Below are 16204 nucleotides of genomic sequence, written 5' to 3' on the forward strand. Positions count from 1 at the left end.
AGCGGTCCTCTCCCCTCTTTTGTTCAATCTCGCCATGGCTCATCTCCCCCCACTGCTGAAGGATATCCCCGGCGTACGGCACGCTCTGTACGCCGACGATATCACGCTGTGGGCAACCCAGGGTTCCCTTGGCAGCATTGAGGCCAGCCTGCAGCATGCAGCATCGGTCGTAGATGAATACGCGCGCCGCTGCGGCCTCGAATGTTCCCCTGAAAAATCGGAGTACGTGCATCTTCGCCCCAAACCAAAAGATACGACTCAAATCGCACTTTCCTTGCGAACCGGGCCAATCCCGGAACGCGAAGAAATCCGTGTCTTGGGACTCTTCATACACAAGAGCAGGAAAGTCGACACAACCCTGCGCAAGTTACGTATGGTCGGGGATCAAGTGGGCCGCATGGTCCGTCGGGTCTCAAACAAGCGGGGGGGTCTCAGAAGCCGCGATGCTTTGCGCCTCGCCAACGCTTTCGTGACCAGTCGGATCCTATATTCGACACCCTACCTACGTTTGCGCAAATGTGATGTGCACACGCTCGAAGGCATTCTCCGCAAGATATACAAGCGCGCCCTCGACCTCCCGATCTCGACGTCTAACCAGCGTCTTGCAGATTTGGGCATGACCAACACGTACGGAGAACTCAAAGAGGCCCATCTCCATAACCAGTACCTGCGGCTTACCAAGTCGCACGCTGGGAGATGCCTCTTACAACGCCTCCACATCTCCTACACATATCAGGCAGAAGAGCGAACCCCGATCCCAGAGGACTGGCGTGGTGCGTTGGATATCCAGCCTCTACCCCAAAATATGGCTAGGGGTACTCACGAAGGCAGGCGAACTGCGCGGGTTACAGCCTTGCAAGGACGCTATGGGTCCCGGCCTGGAGTATTCTACACGGACGCGTCTGGCCCTCACCACGGGGGGTGGTACACGGCAGCCGTAATCCATCAAAACGTGCCTGTTCAAGGACTCACTTTTCGAGCACCTGACATTTCTCATGCGGAAGAAGTCGCCATAGCTCTCGCCGCAGCAGACCCCGCATCTCGGATCATTATTACCGATTCGCGGAGTGCGTGCCAAAATCTTACCAAAGGTCGCATCACCATTCGCGCTGCTCGAATCCTCAAGGGCTGTTATTATATGGACCGCCCAAATACACGTTCCGTCATCTGGACTCCAGCTCACGCAGGACTAGGTGGTAACGAGGCTGCCGATGCCTCAGCCCGCGCGCTTGATTCCCGGGACCCTCCTCGCCCTCCATCTCTTGACGATCCAGAACCTAACCCGGTCAGCTCATTTCGCGACATCACAGCGATGTACAAATTGAACAGGCTCCGATTTCCGCCTCCGGCGCCGGGCCTGACTCAGGCTGACGAGCGCTGGCTCTTACGGCTATACACTAACACGGTATTGTGCCCGGCGATACTCAAGCACTTCAATCCGGCTTTCTCCGGGGAATGCCCACACTGTGACCATCCGTTTGCGGATACTTTTCACATGGTGTGGGCATGCCCATCCAACCCGGCGGTCCCCCCAATCACGTCCCCTTCCCCCCCTACCCGTGAGAGCTGGGAGGCTGCCCTGCTCGGCTGCTCGACCTTGGAGGGCCAACGAGCCCTCGTGGCCAGGGCGCGCGCCGCCGCGGAAGCCACAGGGGTCCCGGACTAGGGACTCCTCCTAGAGTTTGTACAGGGTCGGCCCTTAAGGCTGCCCCTATCTCTCACTTGTATATAGACTTAATAAATGTTTTTCACCACCACCTTAAAGAACCAAGGAATAGAGAAGACCTACCTACGACTCCTAGACGACATATATGAGGAATGCACCGGCACAATTACACTTCACAAGCAAAGTGATATATTCCCGATCCGAAGGGGAGTGCGACAAGGAGATACCATCTCACCAAAATTGTTCACAATATGTCTGGAGAGTGTGTTCAGGAGGCTTGACTGGGAAAACTTAGCCTTATAGATAAACAGCGAATACTTGAGTCATTTAAGGTTTGCAGATGACATAGCCTTGGCCAGTGAATCTGCAGAGCAACTCCAAAACATGATTGAGGAACTAAAATCACAGAGCTTCGCTGCGGGGCTGAAGATAAACATGAATAAAACTAAAGTGATGATAAATAAACATGCTGAACGCGCCTTTTTTAGACTAGGAAGGGAAACACTGTAACAAGTACAAGAATATTACTACCTTGGCCAGATGGTCAGTGCGGACCCAAACCACGAGAAAGAAATCAGGCTCAGAATAGGACTGGGATGGGGTGCATTCGGCAAGCACTCGCAAATAATGAAAAGATGCCTCTATCCCTAAAACGAAAGGTATTCAACCAATGCGTCCTGCCGGTGATGACATACGGAGCGGGAACTTGGCGACTTACTAAACAATTAGAAAGCAAGCTTAGGTACGCTCAACGTGCCATGGAAAGAATAATGTTAGGAGTAACGCTTAGGGACAGAAAACGGGCTACATTAGGGAACAAAGTCGAATAGATGATATTATAGTTCAGGTTAAGAAAAAAAAATGAACTTGAGTTGGCCATGTGGTATGACGAACGAACAACAGGTGGACCACAAGGACAACAGAATGGACACCGCGAGACGGGACTAGAAGAAGAGGAAGGCGATTAACTCGATGGAGAGATGAAATAAGAAAATTCGGAGGCGAAGAATGGACACGGGCCGCACAGGACAGAAACGGGTGGAGGTCAATGGGGGAGGCCTTCGTCCTGCAGTGGACCCAAATAGGCTGTTGATGATGCTGCTGCTGATGATGATGATTGATGTCAGGCGCAATGCCTATATATGGGGCTGAATGACTCACGCGCCTGACGCACTCGCAAGATTCATACGCTGCGCAGAGGGTAGCATTGCAAGGGGAATTCAACCCCCCACGCATGCGCAATGAATTCGCCCCTGAACCAGGTGAAACTTCGCCGTTCTTCTTCCCCGTGACCGCAGTGATCCTAACGTTTGGGGGCTGTATTACATAGGAGCATAAATGAACATTGTCGTTGCATTTTATATTTATTACTAGGTTACTTATTAATTACGGATTTTTTAATATGCAAGGGAATTTAAAAGTTGCAGTTCGAGGTTGCGAAAATACGAGCGCCACCCGGAGTGGAAAACGGGAACCGCGCCTTCCTACTTCACACCGCTGAAAAGGGGCGTTTCTTGTCGCGCCCACAGGTATGCAACGGTCCACGGTTTACCGAGGCCGTTTTTACCACCGTAAAATTTGTTTCATCGAAACAGACGCATGAATGGATTCGCGCCGTCATCACAGATCGTGCTGTACTGAATGGTGTCAAAATTCTTCACGCCGCGCCGGCAGAAAATTCTTCCGGATCCCTGTGGACGAAAGGGGCAGTCTTTGTCAAAATTTTGTGGGCCACGGCTACCGTGGCCGGAGCAGGCGCGCGGCCGGGCAGGGGCGCTGCGCTTGCAGCTGTTGGCTGCTTGCGCAAGGCTAAAGAAAGTGAGAGGAACTTCTGCTCTCGCTTTTGTAGTGTGTCTGACGCGACAAGTGCTGCGCAAAGTGCCTGCGATGAAGCGTAGTGCGCCTGCTCTGAGAAACCGCCCCGCTGCAGTTATCCCGCCAGCCAAACAACGAAAGGAAAAAGTTCCTCTCACTCTCTTTATCCGCGTAACCAACCGACAGCGGCAAGCACAGCGCCCCTGCTCGGCCGTGCGCCTGCTCCGGCCACGGTCGCCGTGGCCCACAAAATTTTGACAGACTGTACGACCTGCATGCTGCTCGTTTTGTTTTAAGTGCACTTTATAAGCGACCCCAAACCATCCACCGCCGGCGGCGGCGGCGGCGTCCGCAGTGCTCCTCTATATTTAAAAAAGAAACAGCATCCGGCGCCAGGTTTCGATCTGAGGACTTTGCGGCCGCAGCGCGACGCTCTACCGACCAAGCCACGGACGCGACGGTGATATCAGTGTTAGTGAAGCGCCTTATATCTTTAAGGCATTCAAACTACGTCGTCAGCGGCGTGCGTTGGCGACTCAGCGGCGTTATAGCGGCTTGATAACTGCGTGGTGTACACGTGATACTACAAACCCGATGGAAGAGATGGAAGAGAAGGCGGCGAGGCGGTGGGCTGCGGGGGCCGAGCGCAAGCGCCGCAAGCGGGCCGACAACCGTGCATTCGCACTTTCACATTCTCCCCCTCGGGGAAATGCGGGGGAATTTTTTCTACACTTGCACGACATAGCAGGTTGCGGTTGCAGGAGTAGCTTTATAATTTAATTGAGCGTACACGTGCACTTTTTATTTATTACATTCTGATTGTTTTCTTTAGCTGTTGAATTATGTATGAAATGCGCGGCAGAGCATCTGGCAATTTATCCCACGACTATAATTAATGGAACAGTGTGAGCTTATCTGCACTCTTTTTATTATCTTTTTATTGTCGGCGTTTAGTTTGTTTTCGTAGCATGCGTTGTTTTTGTTGTTATTATTATTAATAATAATATGATTATTACTATCATTGTCAGTATTATTATTAACGTTATAATTATCAGAATATTTGTGTCTACAGCTGGGCTTTTTTGGCTCAAAGGCTGGGTCATAGTTTCATAGCATGTGTTGTTAGCACTATGTTAATAAAGTAGTGACTACATAAATTAGTCACACTTGTGAGTTTAGACGGGCGCTATTTAATTTATTACGTTTCAGTTGTGGCTTCTGCATTTTGTCTTCTCGTGAATCCACGGCATATAGCAGAATGAATTTATTGCACTAAATATACAAACTAAGCAATTACTGTATATGTTTACAATACAATCATAACTCTATTAATTACGACACTTATAATTTATATTTTACGCTTCAGTTCCATGCTTCGAGTGTCAACTGTAAGTACAAGTACGATATATTCACAAGAACGCAGTCACAGCTATAAGCCGATAAAAAATTAGACAATGCAGGCTTAACCTGTGCTAGTAGTTTATTACAGTTTTTTTTATAAGGTTTTTATTACCGTTTTACTGCAGGGCCCGTGAAATACCAGAGGAATACGCAGTGCGCAGGAGCATTATATGCATGAATAATTGTTTAGAGATCCTGTTGTGGGATGGCCGCTTTTGTCTGCAGAAACGTGTTTTGAAGGAGGAGGAAAGGTGGGTCGTTGCCACCGAACATTATGGTTACACAAATAGAAACATGTATCCGCGTCTCTGAATAATAAAGGCTGATTTCAATTTAAAATTTGCCTTCACTATTGGTGTTGTCTTTGTAGCCAAAATCAATTTGAGAATGAAAGATTACTAATATATCAGGTAACGTTTGTTTCGAATACAGATGCCAGTTTTCACTCAAAACTATCGTATGTGCGCCTGAAAGCAGCAATAAAGCTAGTATTCATTCTAACCCAAATATACACACGTGCTTGTTGATGTTCCAGATCTCGCGTTTGGCTCTATGGGCGAGAAGGCAGGACCTGTCTCAATTATCCCCTCGACTGATCTACAGCAGCTACCGGCTGTGTCCTGCCCATTTCACCAGCAGAGACTACACGGACCTTGGACAGACAAGGCACTGGACAGGTATGCACTGGCTGGATACCTAGTTATTAGCATGCTGTCACGTGCCATACACTTTTGTACGCGACTAAAAACGTAAAATATTGAAGTTGTACTTTTACTGCATGAACGGTACATTTCAGCAATAAAAATGAGAAAACTGTGCTCTTTATTCTTGCCTAGTTTGTGTCTACTAGTAAACCAAAGCAATCTCGTACTTAGAATAAGTGGCGCAAAAAGAAGTGGACGCGCAAAACTTCATCAATCTGAACGAAACAATTCATTTTTGATAATGTGGCGGGTTGCGCAAGAGGAACAAGATCGCGCGCTGGCCATCTGAATATCTTCCATTCGCTCAATTTACCTTGCATGTGCGTCCCAGTTAAATTTGGCGCTAAATCACCCCCCCCCCCCTTCCGCCACACCCGGGTTTTCAGTCATCAATAAGATGACGTCCACCAGTGCATGTCTGCAACGCGCCACCATGTTTTTAGTACCATCCCCAAACACCAGAGGTTTGTCCGGCGCTGCGAGCGAATATCGCGTCCTATGCATGGTGCAGGAAGTTTCACTCCCCTGGCTGAACTGAGCACAGAGACAGAGCAACCGCTTCATTCGGCCGCGTCGGCAACTAAAACCTAAAATTCACGGCGCGCAAAAAATGAATGTTGAGATCACGGCGCCGCTGCGAGAGGGGCGAAAGGATGAGGGCGCAGCACATGTGTTTCTGCGCGCCGCACTGGGCATTCTGCGCATGCTTTCTGATAGAGCAGGAGTCTTAAGGGGACCCTTCAACATTTCTGATAAACGCTTACACTCTTTCCTTCACGTCTCGAAGCACTGCGAAGTCAATAATTATCACCAGCACGGAGCGGCACAGCGTGATGGGCTCGTTATAGCAGATGCGCCTTCCGTTTCTGATTGCTTTTGTGGCTTTCTTTTAAAAGTGGCTGTCGAATGAGTTAATTGCTGCAACTGAAGGAAAGCCGGCCAATAACCGCTACACCGCTCTAATGACGTAATTCAAGCGGTCGAAAAACGCCAAGACCGGGAAAGACAGGAAAAATCCTTTGAGCAAGTTTCTAAAAGATATGATGGGCATTTAGCGACAATTTTTAACTTTGGTACTTTGTGACTCCCTATTCCAAGTACTGGATCTGTTGTTTGACCACGTTTTGAAGGCATTCAAAAGTTGAAAAAGTGTTTCACGCTCCCTTTAAAAGACGATTTCGAGCTAGTTGGTGCCAAGCAAATTTGGACAATAAAGTCATCGCCGAGGGTGCTGTTCGCTGGCGGCCTCAGGGAAACTGGTGCAGCCTAGTACTCTGTATCACCGGGATTTGGAGAAGAAATGTATAACGCTATGCACAAGGTATTCTCACTCAGCACGGCTTTCCACGTGCTAACGCATTTTACCGTGCTATAACATGTCCATACTGTCGTTTTATTTAAACCTACGCGATGGTTTTGTTGCAGTGAGTTTTTAAATCATTTATCACATGCCCCTACTGCTGCAGCGGAGAGGAAGGCAGCTAGTAGCAAAGCAGCCGCTGTTTCAACATAGAGAAGCACCGAAGTTCTTCTGCGAAGCACCGAGGGAAAAAGTGAGCGGACATTTAACAGCGCATCGATTCTAGGAGTTTCGAACGTGTACGGCTGTATCTTACTGAGATATCCTACGCGAAGCAAATCTTGGCGAAGCCTGGCAGGTTTGTTGAGCCGATTTTTTGGCTTTGCCCCTTGTCATTCACGCTCTTTACAGCGCCCATTGCAAAAACATTTCTGCCACTAGGAACAGCTGTAATTTTAAGTATACAAAGGCATGGCATTCCTTACAACTAGCCCTAATAGCACGCCTCGTTTATTGTAGAGCAAACAGTGGGAATATTTGATGGATAACGTGAGTACAAAACGAAGATTACGGCGTTCTTTTACGGGAAAATGTACGTTGGGTTGATTTCACGAAACCAAATAGAGAACGCGGGTAAAAAAACCGTACAAGTAATTTTGACCCAGTTGCTCCATTTCACTCTTTTATTAATAAACGTTTTCAACAACAACAGAGACTCAGATAAAAGCAGACGAAAAACGAAAGAAAAGGAGAAAGTCTGACTTGAGGGGCCGCGAGCGGCGTGTAACACGACAAAGCAAACATAAGAAAAAATTGGTCAGGTATAAGCTTTCGTTACTAAAAATGTCCGCGAAAGACGGCCGTCTTCTGCTGCCCCTCTCTTCTCGCCCCCTCCCCCCCCCCCCTCACTCCTCGCGGGATGCATGCGACAGAGGTTCAATTCAATACAATTTTCCAGCGTACTCATGATGCAGTAACTTCATCTCAGCGCCCAAATGTACTGATATTTCAAATTTCGGGTGTTTAACAGGACGAAGCTCCACCTGTGCTTTGAGGTGCACAAAAGTGGGGAGCTCCGGATTAAATTCGTCCACCTACGAATCTTTAACGTGGGCCGTAATCTCAACACACCGCCGTTTTTGTTGCCCCCTCCATCAGAACCTTGGCTCCGACCCAGCATCAAATCGGCGTCCTCTGTCTCAGCAGCACAACGACTAAGCCACTGGGGCGCCACGGCGGGTACAAAAGCACTGGTACCTTGCGAAGTACTTTTTCTCCCAAGCATGAACTTTAAAGCCAATGCATTATCAATACAAGTCCGTTCCTGATCTTCGAGGTGTCCTCCATATCGATTCATCGCTTTCGGTTTGTATTATTCAACCGCGATAAAATTCAATATCCGTGACCACACAACAGCAAAACCAAAGCTGGGCTCTGCTCTCTATAAGGGTCAGCCGGCAGCGGGAAATGGCGTATATGTATACATGCTCATCCATACTTGCACGGACAGTCAAATTACTTACGGCGTGGTGTGCTCAAGAGGCGAACGAAGGCGGGTGCGACGCACGGCCAGTACACGTAATGAGAAGCCGAGGGAACTGTGTTCGCTACTCGGTGGCCATGTCGCGCCGGCACCTCCACTGGAACACCACGCACTAAGCACCGTAGGCGAGGCGAGTGGTCGGAGGGAGAGCCCTACTGCGGCTTCCAAACGGCGAGGGCACCCAAAGCGCGACGATGCTTGCGCGGAGCTCAGCCTTTACAAAGATGTGATGCACCCCACGTCACGTCCATTGGCCGCCAGCCGTGACGGAATGGACCGCGCGGGCCCCGGCACCGCTACCATTGCCAACCAGGCGCACGTGTGCCGAAACGTAAAGGGCAAGTAAGCCATAAAAAAAGAGCTTCAACCCTTCGCTTCATACCTTCCAGCAGCGCTATTCAGTCCCATTTTCCCGCTTGACGTAAATAAAAAGGAATGGGCGCCTATATGTTTGCTTCGCTAAAGATAACGTCGAGCGACGATAGCGTTTCTTCGCCCCTGTCAGGACACGCACCTTCCTATCCCGTTTTACGTCTCTTCCTTACCCCTCCACCCCTCAATCCGATTCCCCACTCTTCCCCTGCACCTACGTCCTCCTCTCGCCCTCATCCCCTTCTCCCTCTGCTCTTCGCCCTCATATCCTTCCTCCTCCTATGATCGCATCCGGTCCACAACTCTTCCCTTTACTCCCCGTCCTCCTACCTCCACCTACCTCTTTCACTTGGTGACCCACGGGATACCCCCGGGTAGGTCACTAGCAATGTGTGGGTCACGACCCACGTCATTACTCGTGAGTAGGGCCACTAATCGCCAGTGAGTCAGTAACATGTTAACGAGCAGACCCACCAGCAACCTTTCTGGCTGATTTGGATAACAGACAGACAGACAGACAGACAGACAGACAGACAGACAGACAGACAGACAGACAGACAGACAGACAGACAGACAGACAGACAGACAGACAGACAGACAGACAGACAGACAGACTAAAATTTTCAGGGTAACTTGACCCAGGAAAGGCCATCTTCTTTAAACGCTGGATTCATTCACCGTTGCCCTTGGTGCCATGTTTCCCCCCAATAATGAGTTTTTAGCAAAGCCAGGTCCTATGTATATGAAAACCGCCTTTTTACCTTCCTCCTACCTCTCGCGAAGACCGTTCGAACAGCGGAGCGCTGATCTGTACGACTTCCTTGCCTCTATTATTTGCCCCTGAAAGCAAGCTCAGCCTAAAACCGCAGTTTTGTTGTCTCTGTATCGTCACATGGTTTAGGCCAGCCACGCAGTCTTATTTTCACCAGACCTTTAGTGCATAGCGCACATCCTTTGAATCATTCAATCAACGAATTCGCGTGCCTAGATGGCCGTGCGGTCGTTGTCACGCCTGTGACATCGAAGATGCCGTTGCAAGGTTTGCCATACACCGGATGTAATAGCAAGCTGTCTACTAATTACTGGAATGCGAATCTTTCGAACTGCCAGACAATCCAGATGCTATTCACGCCGCTAACCCGTCAGACCTGCAATAACATGGATGGGTGGGCTAGTTGGTTTAATTTCCCAACGGTAAATATTGCGCACACTATGCAGGGACCAAACAAAACAAAAATACTGCAAAGACTGCGCTAGCCTTCGCGTCTCCTTTTTGTGTTGACTGCGTGTAGCGTGCGCAATATTTACCGCTATGCCACCGGACCTTATTTCCCATCACACCCTTTTCGAGACTTCCTGGTTATATTTACATTACCGTATGCCCCCCCCCCTTCACGCTTTAACAGCCATTCTTCGTTCTTCGACTGTGTACAGTTACAGGAAATGCACTTAATAAATGCCTAAACTTTTTGACATGGCCAAGGTATCTGAAAGCGCATATAAATAACATATGTGCTGTTGGGGCTCCCTAAGATACCGCGTATGCTGAAAGGACTCCTCTAAGCGCGATGCACTGAATCGAATGTATATGTTCATCTTCCTTTGGTGCGGAGCACTTTGGCGCCCGGCACAGCGGCTTGGCGGCGGCAGCGGCGGCGAAGGCCATGTCCGCGTAACCGAACGAGCGAAGCAGACACCGAGGGCAGAAAGAAAACAGAGGAGGAGCTTCTGGCGGAAGTGTGAGGGGGAAGGCGGCACGCGCTCTTATGGCGTCGTCTCCCATGGCGTCCCCGCGGCTAAGTGTGTCCCACTGCCTCCCTTCACACTTTCGCCAACCGCTCTCCTCCACTCCTGGCTCCTCCGAACCACGTGAGATTTGCGCAGGAGGTTCCAGCACGATTTGCGATAGCATGTTCGGCGACAGCGAAGCGCTGCGAGATAACGGCAGAGTAGCGCGCGGCGCCGCGCGTTCGCTCATTACGCGATTACTTCCCGAGATGCAACATCTATGTGCCGTGACACAAATTTCGCATTAAGGAGTATGCTAATCGTCAGCTGTTTTTTTTTTTTTTCTCTTCTCTTCAGTTTAAAAATCCTGTCCTCGCTTAGATAGACAGCACCAGCATATTGAAATCGAATGGCTCCGCTCAGACGGCGGCTTTCTTTTTGGTAATGAATATTCGTGTTCCACAAAAGTCCAGTATTACAGCTCCATTTGGTCAGTACTCCGTAAAATCAGCAAAAAGAAATGTCGGGTCGAAGCCTTTCACACAACGATGACGACATGAAGAAATTAATGGTGTGAAGCCGACACTTAAAAAATGGCTCTCTATTCATGCAAGAAAAGCTATGCAAAAGCCCCCTGTCTACATTCAAATGTACAAGGCTGACGTTTTAGGCCAGAACTCCAGTGCGCTTACCCGCGTGCGTCCAAAATGATGTCATAAATGTTACTATTTTAATTTTAGCCCTTACTGAAGATGGCACGTGGGTAGTGGAATCGGATCCGACTTGTGGTTCTTATGGTTAATGCTGATCGAAACTGCCCTGGCAATGACAGTTAGGCGACATGCAAACATCAATAATTTAAAAATGCTTGCGCACGCCTAGAAACTCTGGAAACTAAGCTGGTAACACTAAAGATACCATAAATAGTGTGTGTGTGTGTGTGTGTGTGTGTGTGTGTGTGTGTGTGTGTGTGTGTGTGTGTGTGTGTGTGTGTGTGTGTGTGTGTGTGTGTGTGTGTGTGTGTGTGTGTGTGTGTGTGTGTGTGTGTGTGTGTGTGTGTGTGTGTGTGTGTGTGTGTGTGTGTGTGTGTGTGTGTGTGTGTGTGTGTGTGTGTGTGTGTGTGTGTGTGTGTGTGTGTGTGTGTGTGTGTGTGTGTGTGTGTGTGTGTGTGTGTGTGTGTGTGTGTGTGTGTGTGTGTGTGTGTGTGTGTGTGTGTGTGTGTGTGTGTGTGTGTGTGTGTGTGTGTGTGTGTGTGTGTGTGTGTGTGTGTGTGTGTGTGTGTGTGTGTGTGTGTGTGTGTGTGTGTGTGTGTGTGTGTGTGTGTGTGTGTGTGTGTGTGTGTGTGTGTGTGTGTGTGTGTGTGTGTGTGTGTGTGTGTGTGTGTGTGTGTGTGTGTGTGTGTGTGTGTGTGTGTGTGTGTGTGTGTGTGTGTGTGTGTGTGTGTGTGTGTGTGTGTGTGTGTGTGTGTGTGTGTGTGTGTGTGTGTGTGTGTGTGTGTGTGTGTGTGTGTGTGTGTGTGTGTGTGTGTGTGTGTGTGTGTGTGTGTGTGTGTGTGTGTGTGTGTGTGTGTGTGTGTGTGTGTGTGTGTGTGTGTGTGTGTGTGTGTGTGTGTGTGTGTGTGTGTGTGTGTGTGTGTGTGTGTGTGTGTGTGTGTGTGTGTGTGTGTGTGTGTGTGTGTGTGTGTGTGTGTGTGTGTGTGTGTGTGTGTGTGTGTGTGTGTGTGTGTGTGTGTGTGTGTGTGTGTGTGTGTGTGTGTGTGTGTGTGTGTGTGTGTGTGTGTGTGTGTGTGTGTGTGTGTGTGTGTGTGTGTGTGTGTGTGTGTGTGTGTGTGTGTGTGTGTGTGTGTGTGTGTGTGTGTGTGTGTGTGTGTGTGTGTGTGTGTGTGTGTGTGTGTGTGTGTGTGTGTGTGTGTGTGTGTGTGTGTGTGTGTGTGTGTGTGTGTGTGTGTGTGTGTGTGTGTGTGTGTGTGTGTGTGTGTGTGTGTGTGTGTGTGTGTGTGTGTGTGTGTGTGTGTGTGTGTGTGTGTGTGTGTGTGTGTGTGTGTGTGTGTGTGTGTGTGTGTGTGTGTGTGTGTGTGTGTGTGTGTGTGTGTGTGTGTGTGTGTGTGTGTGTGTGTGTGTGTGTGTGTGTGTGTGTGTGTGTGTGTGTGTGTGTGTGTGTGTGTGTGTGTGTGTGTGTGTGTGTGTGTGTGTGTGTGTGTGTGCGCGCGCGCGCGTGCGTATGTGCGTGTGTGTGGGTGTGTGCGCGTGCGTGTGTGTTTGCGTGTGTGTGTGTGCGCGTGCGCGTGCGTGTGCGTGTGTGGGTGCACGTGTGCGTGTTGTGAGTGTACGTTGTCATTGCTGCCTACAGAAGCGCAGCGGAGTACAAAGATAAGCAAGAACTGGAGCGTGACCGGCTGAGCTATTATTTCCTTCGCAACACAATTACGCCAACTCCTACTAAAGCATAGAACTGGGCGACCTTTGTCGATTTCTGCATGAGCAGTGACCTTGGACTGTGGAAAGCAGGGTTCGAAACGCAAACGAGAGCTTTTAATCACCAAGGCGGGCACTGAAATGGAGGAGCAGGACTTTATATAAAGCAGCGCAATTATGGAAATGTATTGCCTTGCAGCGGACCCATTCTGATATAAAGTTGTTTCATAACTTCCTAAATTTTCACATTACGTTGTGCTTTAGTAGCAAAGTATTTTATCGCTTATCTTCGATGCCCTTTCGTGCGTCTGAAAAATAGTATGAAGTCGAAGTAATGTTTTGCAGTTTCAAGCCCACGAGCAAGACCACTGATTTAAATAGGAAGCATTCATGGGGAATTCCCTCTCTACCCCACACCACCACCACCACCGAATCGCTTATGTGAATAGTAAGGAGCTCCAACATGTAGATCAGAATGCTATCCTCGTTTTAAAAAGAACGCCAGTTTCTACCGTGCACTCAAGCACCTTTCTAGTGATGTCACACTCATAATTATTCCAGTATTACCGAAGGGTGCCTCAATCTTTCGTAACACCGATCACTGCGTTAACCCGCTGACGTAACTCTTCCATTATGTACTCCCGTAAATGGACTCACCTAGATTCAATTACGTGACTGGTGGTCGTAAATAACGCACCAACTGTCGATAACAAACATTTTTTTTATAAAATATACATCATAAGCATGGCTGTGATGGTGAATTCGAACTGGATACCTAACTATAAGCGGAGGAGCGCATTATCCCCTTAGCCACTCCAAAGAGCGCGCATGCAAGACATTTCCTCCAAGCGTTATCGAATGTAAACATAGAAAGTGTGAAAAGTCTTCTGCGGCCAGGGCTTGATCATTGTTCTTTGTAGTACATAGTTGATATTCTCTGTCCTAAGGTAACCAGCCATTTTAAATATTATTAATGACTTAATATAAATATTAGGTGTGCTGCTCAAGTAAAATAGCGTCTATTTTATGGGGGTAACACAATGAAACATTATGAATCAAACCTTACTACACACTACTCTATTACACGTTCAGTTAGCAGATTCGTCAAAATTGCTCATAGGGGGCAATTTTTCAAGCATTTACATGAAACGGCAAAATTTAAACGACCATGGCAGTTCAGTGAATCTGTACACTTGCCCAAAGGAGGATCTATATTGCAGAGAATTCCTCCTGACACCTCGCGCACGCGCAAGTGCACTCGTCCTCAGGGGGTGCTTGCGACTGACTGCATTTGGGGGTTTCAGCGCAAATTTTATCCACCGTGCTAAAATTTCCCCGAGAAAAATTTAAGGAACCATCGTAGTCTGTGTTTTACGGGATGCCCTCTCAGCATTCTAACGGCGTTCCCCTGCCTTGACACAAAGTTGATTAGTTCATGACAGTTAATTAAAATTACCTGGGTATACAAATCTAAAGCATACACTAAATGTTGGAAACCATCTGTAAATATCATTGGGGACTATCCAGCTACGCAAAAATAATGTACTATCGCATTTTTTTATACTCATGAGAGACATATCGGATCATCATCATTATTATCATCATAATCACCCCGCGCGCTATTTGCGTTCCTACGCCCCCGTAAGAGTACTGATGATAGAAGTAAGCAAGTGTCAGTTGTAGAAACGCCGCGTGAATATTAGATTTCCTTGAGCACATCGCCCGGAAGTCACAAAAAAGGTTTATTGCTACCCATTTATCAAGATGTTTCTTGAAATCGACCCACTCTGACTTTTCCAGGGTCACGACGGGAGGGATGGTTGATGTGGTCAAGCGCCTCCAGGCAGCTTCTCCGGGGCCCGATGGTACATCTACTTCCTCCACAGAGCTTCTGTTTCGGGAATGACGTCGTGATCTGTTAAGCATCGTCAGTATTCCTTAGAATCATCATGTTCGCGCAGACGGGAAAATTTCGAACATTATTCCACTGCTAAAAGCCCCCAGTCTTGAAGTTCTCCCAGGCAACATTCGCCCAATGGCTCTGACTAGCAATGTAGTCAGACTTACAAAGAATTTTACACAACCGTTTACTGACTCCTCTCCGAGGATAATATTCTTAGTCTACCTCAAATCGGATTTCGTCCAAGCTGCTCTATTTGGTCGGCTCATGTTGACTTGGAGAGTAGCATTCAGTCTTCCCGTAGAAATAAACGTTTGTGCGCAGGCCACACTGAACATTGCAAAAGCATATGCCAGAGTAGGATTTGGCATTCTCATTGCCAAACTGAAGAACTGCGATCTCCCGAAACACATCATTTACTCGATACAGCAATTTCTAATTCGCCGCCAGCTCTTTTGTTCCCAAAACGGTTTTCATTCATCGGCGCGTCAACAGACAAGGGGTATTCCTCAGGGATTGATACTATGTCCAATCCTTTGTAATAGTATTTACGAGCTCAATTCCAATCAGAAAGTTTGTTCTTATGTGTATGCTGATTATATTGCCGCGAACCATGCATTGGGTGTGTTTATTTATGGTTTGTTTTTACTTTCCGGCTGCGCCCGGCTGTGTTATGTGTCCCAAGCGAAGGGCATGTTCCGTTCTTTATTTTATTTTATACAAGACACACAAAGTATTCATAAGCACATTCACGTAACCCTACGGGGAATCGAACCTGCGTCTACTACAACACACCAAGAGGCGATCAAGAGGCGGACATCATAACCACTGCACCACGACCCACGGGCTGCTGGGTAGTGCAAACGTGGGCTTATAAGTATTCTGCATGCTGTTGCGCGTCAAGCATGAGTCTTAAATAACACATTCAGCGGCGGGTGGCTTTCTTTAGACCACCGTTTTTGAATAGCTCTACCAAAGAGGCATAATACTATACAGTTTACGGGAATTTAACTACACTGGTACGAGCGGAAACCTTTTGACATGCTGTGTGCCGTTCCAACAGTATGATGCGCATGCGGGGATTTATTCCATCCATGCAAAACGGAATTGATAACAGTTCTTCAGCCTTGTTACCAAAAGTATTCTTGGACATTGGTGGAAAGTGCCCTCTATGACAATGCTTGCAAATAACTGATTGATTGATTGATTGTGGGGTTTAACGCGCCGACGCAACGCAGGCGATGAGGCGCGCCGTAGTGGAGGGCTCCGGATTAATTTTGACCACCTGGGGATCTTTATCGTGCTCCGAAATCTCGTACACACGGGCGTTTTTGCTTTTCGCCTCCATCAGAAAAGCGGCC

At 48.3% G+C, this 16204-nt stretch overlaps 2 protein-coding genes across 2 annotated transcripts in view; one reads left to right on the top strand and one right to left on the bottom strand.

The window, feature by feature from the left end:
• LOC144158190 (uncharacterized) overlaps nucleotides 1–14848 on the bottom strand; it is a 544079-nt gene extending 529231 nt beyond the window's left edge. The window contains exon 1 of the mRNA XM_077688885.1: nucleotides 14730–14848. The gene's annotated coding sequence lies outside the window, so the exon portion shown is untranslated. The remainder of the gene's footprint in view (nucleotides 1–14729) is intronic.
• Nucleotides 32–1666, top strand: LOC144168705 (uncharacterized). The gene has a single exon (XM_077697645.1). The coding sequence runs from the start codon at nucleotides 35–37 to the stop codon at nucleotides 1664–1666; it is 1632 nt and encodes a 543-aa protein (XP_077553771.1). The 5' UTR covers nucleotides 32–34.
• Nucleotides 14849–16204: the final 1356 nt, after the last annotated feature.

This window comes from Haemaphysalis longicornis, unplaced genomic scaffold (assembly GCF_048455015.1).
Source record: "Haemaphysalis longicornis isolate Haplotype H1 unplaced genomic scaffold, Haemaphysalis longicornis Haplotype H1 scaffold_1, whole genome shotgun sequence".
Classification (NCBI taxonomy): Eukaryota; Metazoa; Arthropoda; class Arachnida; order Ixodida; family Ixodidae; genus Haemaphysalis; species Haemaphysalis longicornis.